Source organism: Phoxinus phoxinus, assembly GCF_949152265.1.
Source record: "Phoxinus phoxinus genome assembly, chromosome: 21".
NCBI classification, from domain to species: Eukaryota; Metazoa; Chordata; class Actinopteri; order Cypriniformes; family Leuciscidae; genus Phoxinus; species Phoxinus phoxinus.
The window spans coordinates 23,093,401-23,108,613 of record NC_136896.1 but is presented as its reverse complement, the minus strand read 5'-3'; the positions used below and the strand labels follow the sequence as shown (position 1 = coordinate 23,108,613).

Below are 15,213 nucleotides of genomic sequence, written 5' to 3'. Positions count from 1 at the left end.
ATGAAAAATTGCCAGGGGATTTTTGATATCTCGAACGGTTTGGCCGTGGCGAGGAAACGAATTTATGGTGAATATTGGAAACAGGAAGTGTGTTATAACATCCTCATACATTAATTGATCTTGATGAAACTTCAGCAGTGTGTTCGCTGTAAGAGGCCGATCACATGTGACTATTGTGAGTCAAAGTTATAGCGCCACCAACTGGCAGCAGGAAGTGTGTCACTTTCAAAATGCTTTGAATTCACCCTCTTATTTTTACCCGATTTGCTTCAAACTTCATCTGTATAATGTAAACACACGACAGATGTAGACCTGTGAAAGGATTATTGATATCTTTAATACTGTCGCCATGGCAACGCTTTAAACTTTTATATTCTTTTTGGATGCATTTGAGGCTCTTAACATGCTTCAAATTGCATGAAACTCAACATGCATATCACATTTATTGCCTAGTACACTTGTGCGAAGTTTCAGAAACGGGCATGGTAAGGGGCTCAGTAGCGCCACCTTTAGTCAAAAATGGGGTATTAGTTTTACATACAGTAACCAAACTCTGTACGTATATTTTTCTCTTCAATCCGGACAACTTTCTAATTTACAGTCATTAGCTCCGACCAACAGGAAGTCAGATATTTTGGTTTGAATGTGTACTTTTTGGAGCATTTTCCCTCTGCCCCTGTGTGTGCGAGTGTGTGTGAGGAGGGGGGCTAGTTTAGTTTAACCCTTTCTCTGCTGTGTGCAAAATCTCTGGCACTTTTGAGGGCCTTAACGTGCTCGAAAACTCTTGAAATTTTGCACACAGGTCAGAACCCGCGGCCATCAGGGCCAGGCTGAAGCTGGTACCTGGGCGTGGCAGGGGGGCTCGACAGCGCCCCCTGGAATGGGATTCGAACACTTGTCCGTATATCAAACACGCTTGCATGAATTAATATGAAACTCGGTACACATATAGATTTAATCGGGCCGAACAACTTTCCCTGGGTCAAGTTTTACGCCAGCCCAACAGGAAGTCGGCTATTACGGGTTGATTGGAGAACGCTTGCTCTCGCATTTGAAACGCTTCTCCTAGAGAATTCATCCGATGACCACGAAACTCGGTCAGCATGAAGCCAAGACATGGAGGATGATAAATTGCCAGGGGATTTTTGATATCTCGAACGGTTTGGCCGTGGCGAGGAAACAAATTTATGATTAAAAAAGGATGCATAAAGTGTGTTATAACTTAGTTATAGTTTTACCTACAGTTACAAAACTCAGCGTGTATATTGATCTTATCAAGCTGAACAACTTTCTAATTTACAGTCATTAGCTCCGACCAACAGAAAGTCAGATATTGTGGTTTGAATGTGGATTGTGTCTCTCTCTGTCTCTCTGCCATTCTGTGTGTGTGTGTGTGTGTGTGTGTGTGTGTGTGTGATATTTTGGTTGGGTGACAGTTGTAGGTTACAGTTTGACAAGAGTTTATAGTTTAACAAAAGCACAATGTTGTGCTTTATTGCGAGTGTACACAAATATAGAGAAACACTTTGAATGATGTCCTGTGTGAACAAAATGACGGAGTATGTTTTTATGTCTCCATTCGATCGAGCCACACACACACACACACACCACACACAGACACACACACACACACACACAGCATTCCAATCTTGACATCGCAGCATGTTCATTATAGCCTTAATACAATTTAATAATAAAATAGTCAACCTAACATAAAGAAATTACACTGCTCTGTTTAAATAGTCAGTTGTACAGTTCGTACCGTTCACAGTAAGCACCGCTCCACTGTGATGTTTCCAAGCATATATATATATATATATATATATATATATATATATATATATATATATATATATATATATATATATATATATATATATAATTAAAGCTGCAAGCAGCGATGGAGGGCCCAAGCCGGTAGCACCGCCACCCGGTGCCTTTAGTGCAACTAAAGGCACCAGGGTGGCGGTGCCACCGGCTTGGGCCCACAATCGCTGCTTGCAGCTTTAATTATATATATTTTGAATTGTACCTGATTGAAAAGGTAACTACAGTAGTAAACAACTGCTGGACTAGACACCTTGCAAATGTCAAAGTGTTCGATCAGAATAGATTCATGAGGCTCACATTATAGAATTTGTTGTAGCGTAGCCTTGTATTCAAATAAATAATGCTAATAATGCCATAATGTATATTGTCATCTTTAATATTTTCTGTATGATTTCCTTATACATTTAAAAAATACTGTAATAATTAACAAAAAATATTAAATCTTAAAAGTTAATATATTTTCAAATGTGATCGATTTCTGTTATTTATCAACAGCCAATTCTTCAGTCTTCAGTGTCACGTGAACCTTCAGAAATCATTCTAATATGCCAATTTGGTGCTCAAAAAACATTTATATTATTTAACATTGATTTTACATCAGGTTAATGTGATATGTTCTATGGCCTAACAAAACCCTTAAACCTACCCATCACAGACACATGTGCAAAACACTATTTAAATAAAAAAAGTTGTTTTGGCCGATTTATATGCCATTTTTAACTAGTGAGGACCAGTAAAATGTCCTCACTAGTCTGTCATCATATTTCACTATAAAGTGAGGACATTTGGCCCTAACAAGCATAGCCAAACCTGTACACACACGTTGTGTTGTCATATTTTATGGGACTTTCCATAGACATGATTTTTATACTGTACAAACTGTATATGATAACCCGTAACCATAACCCTACCATCACAGAAAACATTCTGCATTTTCAAAAAACATTACTTAGTGTGATTTATAAGCTGTTTTCCTTATGGGGACCAAAACATTTCCACACACGGACAAGGATTTTGGATATCTTTGTGGGGATATTTTGTCCTCATAAGGCTATTCTTGGACCACACAGATAGACAGACAGACAGACAGACAGACACACACACACACACACCCCTCAATACTTTTGTTTAAAGCTGATTCTAATTATTATAGACTAACCATGACTCAAACCCTAACCTTAAAGGATAAGCAAAGACATTCTTTAGACTCGTTTAAAAAAGTTAATAATTTTTTCCAGCCAAATACATACAGAAAAAACCGGGTGCAGCATATGGATCCACACTCAAACAACATACAGTATATATCATTGGAGACACTGAATATGTGTAACGCCACGCAAACAGAGGGAGCCCTCTCCTGAATTCTGACTGGGTGCAACTCCCTGTTCTCACTCTATGGTTACTTCCTGTTTGGCGGCCATTAAAGCATGGCATGACCAAACAAGCCTTGCGAAGTATTGCCAGTCCTACTGCCTTACCAAGCATTCTCTATTCATTGTCTGATTACTTTGTGTATGACCTTTGCCTGCCTTCACTGATATCTGTCTCTAGGATTACCCCTTTGGATTGTTGACTGCCTGTTGGATTGTTTCTGGAGTTTGACCCTCTCGCCTGCCTTCTCATCTTCTGCCTTTGGATTCCCCTTGGTTCTGTTGCCCTTGGACCTTTACCTGTGTTTTTGCACATTGCTTATTTCCACTCAGTCTGCTGCCTACACTTAATAAACTTCAGCACATGGATTCTAATACTGCCTCTGGCTCCTCCTTACAGAATACTTCACCTCCTCTGAATCCAGCAGAAGTTTCAGAGCTTCAAACAGCGGTTGCTTATCAAAGTGAAATGCTGAGGGAATATCGGGAACAGCTTGGAAAACTCCAGTCCACCAATGAATATCTGACCCACTATCTTCGATCACTCCCTCCACCTGCGCCGCAAACAGTAAGCTTTGCTATGCCTGATAAATTTGACGGTTCAGCTAACCATTGCAAAGGATTTATTCGCCAGGTGGAGATACTTTTTGATAACCAGAAAGACAAGTTCACTGATGGGAAAAAATCTGCTTTTCTGATGACACTACTCTCTGGGAAAGCTATTGAGTGGGCTTCAGCAGTGTGGGATACTGACTTGAATTTTAGAGCCTCCTATAATTATTTAATTCAGCAGCTCAGAGATGTGTTCGAATTAGAGGTCTTCACGGGTCCAAAAATTCTTACCCGAACCGGAAGGGACCCGTAATTTGCTACACCGAACCGACCCGGACCCGACTATTATTTCAAAAGCTGGACCCGGACCCGTGCAGACCCGATAAATGCCTAACAAGACCCTACCTGGACCCGTCGATTATTTTTGTAAGCTGGACCCGAAACAGCCGGGAAGACACAGACCCGACTGGACCCGATTGTCACATTTTCCACCTTAAACTGCTATTACAAATAAACCTGTTGCGAAAAATTACAACTTTTTGTCTTACCTAATTTAAGGAGCCGTAGCAGCGTAGTAGTCTCTCCATCCTTTCCTTGTAACGTTACGTTACCTGACTGGCTGTGATGCATTACAATCCTTCGGCTCCGACAAGAAAGTTATCCATGTTATTCCTCTCGTTATTCCACCAAGTCCAAGCTTAATCCTTGTTATTTCAGCTTCAAAAGTCCACATGATGTCACGGACTCACAGTGACGGATGACAAATTAAACGAGTTAGCTGCTAACTCGCACAATAACTTTTGGCTGTTTGCCTTTTTGAACTATAATAACGATTGCTCGTTCAGTGCCATGGCCGCTGCGCTGACGTTATTTATCATCTCCGTGCTCTCTGCTCTGCATCATCGAGTCCGAATCTGACCACTAAAACTTTAAGATTGAACAAAACGATTAATTGACATTGTAAAATCTAAAGCGCGGTTTGGCTGTCCCTCACTGAAGCTCTGCCTCTGGTAACTGGTTGCCATAGAAACATGACACGCGCTTGACTGCAAATGCGCGCTGGATGGATCAACCTAAAATATGCTTTTTAACGCAATTTATTTTGAGTGTCAAAGTAAACATTCATGTGACAGTTCACCTCAGATTATGTTACTGATTTAAAATATATTAAATATGAGTGTGCCAAGACGCATTTTTGAGATTTGATGACTCGCACGGGTATTACACACAATGTTAAACAGACCCGGGACCCGAAGTAATAGATTCGACCCGACCCGGACCCGGCTGATCATTTAAAATATAGACCCGAACCCGTACGGGTCCCGGGTCGGGTCCCGGGTCAACGGGTCAACGGGTTCACCTGAAGACCTCTAGTTCGAATATCCTGCGGGAGGTAAAGATATATCCACACAGCTGCTTCACATGTCTCAGGGAAATCGTACTGTTGCAGAGTATGCCATTGAGTTCAGAACACTTGCAGCTCAGAGTGGGTGGAATGATGTTTCCCTGAAAGCTGTGTTTCAACAAAGCCTCAATGCTGAACTACAAGCAGAACTGGCCTGCAAGGGTGAGAATTCTTCATTTTCTGATTACGTAACACTTGCTATCAAAATTGATAATTTGATGAGAACAGCTCACAAGAAGTCTGCTCGATGGACACAACCCAATACCCCTTCCATACGTCAACCTTACGTCCTGCAGTCTATCCCTTCATCTGAATCTAACCTCAGTCAGGAACCTATGCAACTGGGTTTCTCCAGACTCTCAGAGGAGGAGAGAACTCGACGGAGACGACTCAACCTGTGCTTCTACTGCGGTGAATCCGGACACCATAACCTGGACTGCTCACACAAGACTCGAATAACCACCAAACCCACCCGGGTAAATGCTGAACAGTTTTCTTCCCTCCCTATCAAGTCTGTTACTTTCCCTGTTCGACTAACTTCAGACAATATTTCTGTGGATTTAACAGCATTGATTGACTCTGGAGCAGCACTGAACCTGATCCATAAGGACCTCATAACCAAATTCAACATCCCTACTCTACCGTGCACACCGCCTATCCGAATCAGTGCTGTTAACGATGCACCCATAGGAGATGGAATTACTCTACAGACACAACCCCTTCAACTTCGTGTCGGTATATTTCATCAAGAGGCCATCTCTTTCTATGTCATAGATTCACCGAGACAGGAAATCATCCTTGGCTTTCCCTGGTTATCTGCCCACGACCCAGTTATCTCCTGGCGCCATGGTGAACTCACTCATTGGTCCGAATTCTGCCAGAACCATTGTATGCACTCAGCAATCCAACCATGTTTCACAACAAGCATCGAAAGCCCAGACACCAAGCAAACTACGCAGATTCCCACCTGTTATAATGATCTCGTTGAAGTATTTAGCAAGACTAAGGCCACGCAACTTCCACCTCATCGACAATGGGACTGCGCCGTTGACCTATTCCCCAATGCCATGCCCCCTAAAAGCAAAGTGTATCCATTGTCACGCAACGAAACTCAAGCTATGGAAGACTATATTGAGGAAGCCTTTAACTCAGGGTTTATCCGTCCCTCCACTTCTCCAGCTGCTGTAGGTTTCTTTTTTGTAGAAAAGAAGGATGGGGGCTTACGCCCCTGTATTGATTACAGGGGACTAAACAACGTCACTGTCAAATTCCGTTACCCCCTGCCTTTGATTCCTGCAGCTCTCGAACAGCTACGTGAAGCCAAGATCTACACGAAACTGGATCTCAGGAGTGCCTATAACTTAATCCGAATTTGTGAAGGGGATGAGTGGAAAACAGCCTTTCTCACCACTAGGGGGCACTACGAGTACCAGGTTATGCCTTATGGTCTTTCAAACTCACCTGCCGTATTTCAGTCCTTCATCAATGAGATTTTTCGTGATCTATTAAACCAATATGTCGTGGCCTACATCGATGACATATTAATATATTCCAAGTCTGAAGCTGACCACATTTGTCATGTCAGGACTGTTCTCACTCGTCTCTTAGAAAACCAACTATATGTCAAAGCTGAGAAGTGTGAGTTTCATGTTAAACACACAACCTTCCTGGGATATGACATCAGCCATCAAGGGGTAGAGATGAACTACTCCAAGGTCCAAGCAGTCACTGAATGGCCCCAACCTGCCACGATAAAGGAATTACAGAGATTCCTAGGCTTCGCAAATTTCTACAGGCGCTTCATAAGAAACTACAGTCTGATTGCCTCTCCCTTGACTTCCCTACTCAAGGGCAAACCTACTAAGGTTAAATGGTCTGAAGAAGCCGATCAAGCTTTCACTACACTTAAAGACAGTTTTACCTCAGCTCCCATCCTCAAACATCCTGATCCCAATCTCCCCTTTGTGGTTGAGGTTGACGCCTCTGATTGTGGGATCGGAGCCGTGCTGTCCCAGCGTCACGGGCAACCAGGTAAACTGTACCCTTGTGCCTTTTTCTCAAGAAAGTTAACTTCAGCCGAACGAAACTATGATGTAGGAAATAAAGAGCTGTTATCCATGAAGGCAGCCATTGAAGAGTGGAGACATTGGCTAGAGGGGGCAATTCATCCGTTTCTAGTCATCACAGATCACAAAAACCTTGAATACATTAAGAGTGCCAAACGCCTGAACCCTCGTCAAGCTCGCTGGTCCCTGTTCTTCAGTCGTTTCCAATTCACAGTGACTTACAGACCTGGCTGCAAGAACAGTAAGGCTGATGCCTTGTCCAGACGCTATGATCCCCCTTCTGAATGTAATTCACCCGGACCTATTCTGCCTCCATCTATCATCATAGCTCCAGTCACTTGGGACCTGATGGAAGAGATCCAGCTAGCCCATCAACAGGAACCACCTCCCGTTAACAATCCTCACAATAAACTGTATGTACCCCAAACTCTCCGTCAAAGAGTCATGCAATGGGTCCACACCTCTCTAAGTTCGGGTCACCCAGGAATCTTCCGTACACTTCATCTGTTACAAAACTCCTTCTGGTGGCCATCAATGACAAGAGATGTTACAACTTATGTTAAGTCCTGCCATGTCTGCGCACAATCCAAGACCCCCAAGGAATTACCCTCAGGCCTCCTCCAACCTCTACCCATTCCTCAACGTCCATGGTCACACTTATCCATAGACTTCCTCACAGATCTACCCCATCGAACGGTTTCACGACTATACTCGTAATCATTGATCGCTTCTCTAAGTCCTGTCGCCTGGTTCCCTTAAAGGGCCTCCCCACGGCTATGGAGACGGCACAGACCCTCTTCCATCATGTATTTCGGGTCTATGGCATCCCAGATGATATTGTCACTGACAGAGGAACCCAGTTCACATCTCAAGTCTGGAAAGCCTTTTGCAAACTTGATATCAATGTGAGCCTCACGTCAGGTTACCACCCCCAGTCTAATGGACAAGTAGAACGTCTTAACCAAGAGATTGGCAGGTACCTCAGAAGCTACTGCAGTCACGAACAACACTGTTGGGCAGATTTCCTTCCATGGGCTGAGTACGCCCAAAATTCCTTGACTCACTCCTCCACTAACATGACACCCTTCCAATGTGTCTTGGGGTATCAACCTCCGTTATTCCCGTGGTCTGGTGAACCCTCGTTAGTCCCGGCTGTGGACAACTGGATCAGACGAAGTGAGAGGGTATGGGACAGCGCTCATGTCCGTCTACAGAGAGCAGTCAGAAAACAGGAATTCCAGGCCAATAGACGTCGTCGCCCACATCCCTCCTACCAACCTGGACAGCGGGTCTGGCTCTCCACAAGGGACCTCAAGTTGCGGCTGCCAAGCAGGAAGCTCAGTCCCAAATATGTCGGTCCCTTCAGGATTCTCAGACAAATTAATGAGGTTACGTACAAGATTGAGCTTCCCCTTAACTACCGCATCTCCCCATCCTTCCATGTCTCACTCCTCAAACCGGTCCACCTGAATGATGACCCCAACGCCGAGAACCAGGAGCCACCACCACCACTGGATGTAGACGGAGTACCTGCCTACAAGGTGAAAGAGCTACTAGATTCAAGACGCAGAGGGGGTCAGATCGAATACTTGGTGGACTGGGAAGGCTATGGACCTGAGGAGAGATCATGGGGAGCCACCCACGATATCCTAGATCCCTCTCTCATTAAAGACTTTCATCGAGCCAGACCCGATCGTCCAGCCCCCCGACCACGGGGACGTCCACGTAGAGCGCCAGGAGGCGCTTCTAGAGGAAGGGATTCTGTAACGCCACGCCAACAGAGGGAGCCCTCTCCTGAATTCTGACTGGGTGCAACTCCCTGTTCTCACTCTATGGTTACTTCCTGTTTGGCGGCCATTAAAGCATGGCATGACCAAACAAGCCTTGCGAAGTATTGCCAGTCCTACTGCCTTACCAAGCATTCTCTATTCATTGTCTGATTACTTTGTGTATGACCTTTGCCTGCCTTCACTGATATCTGTCTCTAGGATTACCCCTTTGGATTGTTGACTGCCTGTTGGATTGTTTCTGGAGTTTGACCCTCTCACCTGCCTTCTCATCTTCTGCCTTTGGATTCCCCTTGGTTCTGTTGCCCTTGGACCTTTACCTGTGTTTTTGCACATTGCTTATTTCCACTCAGTCTGCTGCCTACACTTAATAAACTTTAGCACATGGATTCTAATACTGCCTCTGGCTCCTCCTTACAATATGTTTACATTCTCACTAATACTGACATGGACCCTTTTCAACTTTTCCAGGAAGTCGTAATAGTTGGGTAAACTTCTATAGTGACAAATATAAAAAAATATTTTTGCATTCCCATTTGCTCCAATAGCAAAATAAAAAAATACAATAATAGTGTTTCGATGGCTTTTCAAAAAAGAAAAAGAAGAAAAAGATACAAGAGATGGATTACAATGATCAGAAGAGAGAAAGAATTTGCCGTCACTCCTCAGCCATTGTATAAACAGTCACGCATTAGCAACTAGTTTTCTGTCATTTATTGCCAAGGCAACACAAAGTATAGTACATGATTTATATATATTAAAGACTTATAATTAGATTTACAATGTTAATAATTGTGGATATGCATGATCAGTCTGTGAAAAGGGTCCATAGCTGCGTTTTGCGGATGCCTGTGCTTTGTTGGTAATACTTTATGTTCAATTCGTTAACAATATTTTATGCATTAGGTATCATGAACTAACAATAAAAAAATACTCACAGCATTTATTAATGTTCTGCCAATTCCACATAAATACATTTCAAGTTGAAAGCTCAAAAAACATTTCAAGTACAAACATTTATTGAAAGGTTAATTAATATTTATCTCGATTGTGAAAAATTACCGTTCATCATTGGTTTGTGATAGCTTGTGTAGTAATGCATTAACCATTGTTAACAAATTGAACCGGTTTGCCTAACCAGTTTATCAAACATCTCTGGAGTGTTTCTCTGTGTAGAAATATAGAGTCATGCGTTCACAAGCATCTGATAAACATAAGTGCCACTAAAAAGAGAGCTTTAACTCGCCATAAGAGTGGCAGTATGTTACACTTAAATATAACAACATTCTCTACGGCATTATGAAACATATCAGTAAAAGCTATTTCTATGTTGTTGTGGTCAAACACTATCACAAAGTCCAATTCAATTTATACAAAGCATTCTAAAAAGAAAAATTCCTCTAAAGGAGGAATATGTTGCTGTAGGAAAAAGCCTAAACTTGTACCCCAACAAAAATTATGTAAAAGCACCAGAACAATTCAAATGAAACCAAACAGAACTTGCGACATGTTGATCTTTTTTTTTATTTTTTTTTTATACCTTACTTTATTCAAACAATATATTTTCCAGTTTAAACCATAGCCTTGCAAAAGTACTAAACATCCATATTTTCGATTATACGTTAAGTGTTTTGATGCCTGATTTCACTGTATTTTAGGAAAAAAAGGGGAAAAACACAATAGATTTATAATATCAGCCACAATGGGAAAATAATTACCGGCTATTAGTATCAACGTTTTGTCTTAAAGGGGCTATATGTAGAATTCAGAAACCTTTGTTATTAGCGACACCGGTGGCCGTTACGTGAACTGCAGACAGCAACTTATTGCTCATGCTCGCACTCGTGCACATGTGACGTACAAGAGACTGAATGTGATTCAATGCCCTGATATACTCACGGCAAAGTTCTTTTTTGTCCTAGCGATGTAAATATGTTTGCACAAGCTGCAATTCACCGGCATCATGTGGACAGCTGAGGCAATTAATAATTACTAGGGGTGTGACGAGATATCGTGCCAAGATTCTAAAAACGCGGCGCTCAAGTTAAAATCAGTTCAACTTTTTAAAAAACGTGTCACGAGACCTTGCGGTTTATTTTCAGTCATGAATTTTGTCATTGAGGATTTCTATAAAATATTGTGCAAAAATCTCGTCTCGTCTTGTTCTCGTGAACCCAATCTTGTCTCTCGTCTTGTGAGATAAGTGTCTCGTCACACCCCTAATAATTACATTTATAGTTTGATTATAAAGTAGGCCTATATTTGAGACTATGGATTTATAGAATAGCTCTTTCAGCATTATCTTGAACATTGTATAAGCATTTATTTCATGCGTCATAGAACAGAAGAGAGGCTCAAGAGAGTGAGCGTAAAGCCCAAAGTATACTTTGGCCGTCCACCTACCGCGACGGTCCACGCACTGTCCATGAGACGTAATTCCCGTCATCAGTAGGGTCCGCAGACTGACGGTGCGCGTAAACAACAGCGCATGTGCGAGTGACTTGAGCACTTAAAAACAGTAGTCCACTAGATAGTGCGCTTTGAAAGTATAGTCATGAGTGTGAAAAGACGCATTCACCATGTGCACATTTTCTAGTGGACTAGATGTGCTTTCAAGAACTCAAGTCACTCGCACATGCGCTTTAGTACGTGCACCGTCCATAGGACACAAAAATTGGGCTGCACGTGGACCCTCCTGATGACGAAAAAGACATCACATGGACAGTGTGCGGACCATTGCAGAATGGGGGCGGCCTAAGTATACTTTGGGCTTAAACGTCTCATCCTTTTGATTTTCCCAGCAAAAATGTTCCCAGTCCTTCGCATAAAAAAACTTTTACAGGCTCTTGTAGGAACCTAGGTCTCGTTTTTTAAGTTCCGATACAAGCTGTTCAAACATTGGCAATACAAAAGTGATTAATACATGTCAATTCTTCCATATAGCCTCTTTAACAAATTGTCTGGTTTATAAATCTGTGTCATAGTGTACACATCTTCTGAAAGGCTTGAGAATGACCACTCCAAATTCCATAGTCCTCCATATTCCATGATGCACTGGGCTCAAGTCCCTGTTCTGCTTTTGACGTTAATAGTTTGTTGTAATGGGTGTGTGATATACCAAGTACATTGTTACACCTCGGTAATTTGCTTTTCTTTTTCTTTAGGGGAATCCGGAGGCTGCATTACTTTGCTTCTCCGTTGCCATGGCGTCGAGTCATCAACATTTACTTGAAGATTTGGGGCGTCTCCTGGAGCGACAGGCGCGCTCGGGCCCCGGGCGGCAAGCTGTTCAGGTCTGGCCCCTCCCACGCCATGCTGAGGGGCCGAGGGGGAACGGCATTCTGGGTAATGGAGTTCGGTGGGGAGGGGTGAGCGAGGAGTTGGGAGACACGGTTCGCTGTAGTAGAATATGGAGGTGGGTTCAGCATGCTCCTGCAGAGATTGAGTAACGGTTATAGAAACAGCACGGCTAGATTGCAGCAATAGTCAGGTCAGAGAAAACGGCTTTGGGAGAGAGGGAAAACGGAGCAAAAACTCCAGAACAAGGAGCAGGTGAAGAAAGAGGTACAGCGGGAAGTTTAGTATAGTTTAGGACATGGGTCACGGCAGCAAACAGTGGCAGTGAGTGGAAGTTACAGCAAGTGGCAGGCTGTAGATCATTCTGGGATATAGCAGGAAACAGGACAGCTGGTAGTGCAGAAGAAGGGTTCGCTTTTGGATTGTTAGTGTCTCAGTGTCACATTTAATCTCTGAAAGGAAAGAATGAGAGGTGGACATCAGCTAAAACGCCATTAGAGGAAGTCACAGACAGGACAATGATTCAGCATTACAAAACTAATAGTCTGTTCAGACCAAGTCGAATGTTCACATTTTTATTTGAACAGTTGTTAATGCGACTGTTCAGATTGACACGAACATTTGCATGCATACTGTCTGAGAGTGATTTTACGTTTTCATTCAGCCCATCTGCCATTTTTTTTTCTCCCAGATTGATATGACCAGACAAGTAGCATGCAAAAATAGGACTGCATTTTTTGTGGCACACATTTGTGTTGGTGTGAACAGGCCTTAACATTAAAAGAAGTACACTTTGGTATACTTTTAAAAAGAGTACTTATTATGAAAAAAATAATAATTTAAAAGAATACTTAAGTGCAAACTGAATGTAATGTTTTCAGGCACTTAATTACTTAATAAAAAATTTATTATAGTAACACTCGTATATAACTTAAAGGGATAGTTCACTTTAAAATGAAAATTCTGTCATCATTTACTCACCCTCAAGTTGTTTCAAACCTGTATTAATTTATTTTTTCTGCTGAACACAAAGAAAGATATTTTGAAGAATGTCAGAAACCAAACAGTAGTCTGTACCCATTGACTTCCATAGTAGGAAAAAAAAATACTATGGAAGTCAATGGGTACAGACTACTGTTTGGTTTCTGACATTCTTCAAAATATCTTTCTTTGTGTTCAGCAGAAAAAATAAATTAATACAGGTTTGAAACAACTTGAGGGTGAGTAAATGATGACAGAATTTTCATTTTAAAGTGAACTATCCCGTTAAGGAGGACTTAAGTACATATTTGTATGTAGTAATTTTATAATTACTTCTACAGTCTTTGAAATATGATTTCAGTGTTATGACAGGCATTTACGGTAAACTAAAATATACTTTAATGTAATTTATATTAAAATGTGTGTCATGTTTGTACATATATTTGTAGCCACACATTTGCAGTGCTGAAGTTGCAATTTAGTACATTTAAAGGGGTCATGACATGAGAAACCAAATTTGCCTTGATCTTTTGGTATATAAGAGGTCTTTGTACCATTAAAACGTCCTGCAAGTTTCATAGCTTAAGACGTCCACCCCATTATAAACGAATCATTTATTTAATCAAGCTCTAAATACAGCTCGTTCTGGATCCATGGTAAGAAGTGACGTCACGGTACGAAGTGACGTACCAGCGTTTGCATAATGACCGCCTCCAGCAGAAGACAGTTACGCTTAAAGCGCAAGACAACTACGCTCACTTCGTATATCGTTGTCGCGCCCGCGCGCCGCACAAGTGTTCAGTCGACGGACAGCGAGTGGGTCTGTGTACAGGGAGATTACGACGCCGCAGATGTGCTGTTCCTGGCTGTGGACAAACAACATCTGTGAATACGCTGCGAAAGATCCAGTCGTCAGGGAAAAATGGATGCACTTTATTTTTTGCGGACGTCTCAGTCACGGCAGTGTTAGTTTAAGCGTTTGTTCTGAAGGATGACTGTTTTGAGCTTTGCCAGAAAACTGTTGCTCAAAGATAAGTCCGTGCCGTCTATTCTGGGCTCAACAACGACGACGCAAACTGTAAGTAATGTATTTAAAACTTTAAACTACTTTTTAAATACGCTGAAAGATCCAGTCGTCAGGGAAAAATGGATGCACTTTATTTTTTGCGGACGTCCCAGTCACGGCAGTGTTCTATACATTTAAGGATGACTGTTTTTTGAGGAAAAAATCCCAATATGATGCTTGGCTTTGCCAGAAAATGGTTGCTCAAAGATAAGTCCGTGCCGACTATGGGCTCAATAACGACGACGCAAACTTACTTTTTACCATGGCTAATATAAACACATTTGTATAAGAGAATCTTGCAAATATGTCGCCTTTCTAGTAGGCCTACATGTGATAGAAAATTAAAAATGTTGCCTTTATCAATGCTGCATCTTCTAAGATGGCCTGTCTGTGCATGCATTTTTGTCCGTGGTACACCCTATCATTTCATTGGAATTAGTTAAATAATGTTAAACTGTTAGCAAATGAAGCTGTTGGATAATTATGCAACAATAATCCGTTTTCAAGTGTCTCGGGTTAATTTTTTTTTATTAATTCAAAATAGTTTCACTTTCCATGTGGACACGGGCTGATCCAGTCTTCGTTGTTGTGGTGATGGTTCATTTTCCTCTGATTCTGGCTCAAACATAATAAGGTTTTATCATTGCAAGAGCCATCGCTTCGCATGCATCACCCGCTATTAAACAGTTACGCCGAATCCGCAAACGTTCTGGCTGGGGGCGTTAATAATGATGCATAGGCACTGACGTTAGCCAATCATAACAGTGGGCGTTAACACTGAACTCTTAAAGGGGAAACACCCCCCAAACAGACTGTTTGAATCAGAGGATGAGAAACAGGGTGGGAAAAGGTCATAAAT

General features: G+C 42.0%; 1 protein-coding gene across 6 annotated transcripts in view; it reads right to left on the bottom strand.

The window, feature by feature from the left end:
* Positions 1 to 9,716: 9,716 nt before the first annotated feature.
* The window catches only part of plekha1b (pleckstrin homology domain containing, family A (phosphoinositide binding specific) member 1b), a 65,618-nt gene continuing 60,121 nt past the window's right edge, over positions 9,717 to 15,213 (bottom strand). Inside the window, exon 13 of one of the 6 annotated variants that reach the window (XM_079595782.1) lies at positions 9,717 to 12,442. In XM_079595782.1, the coding sequence (XP_079451908.1) occupies positions 12,432 to 12,442 (11 nt within the window). In that variant the 3' untranslated portion in view covers positions 9,717 to 12,431. Of the gene's footprint in view, positions 12,760 to 15,213 lie in introns of all 6 variants that reach the window. The other 5 variants (XM_079595778.1, XM_079595779.1, XM_079595780.1 and 2 more) reach the window with 5 other exon arrangements.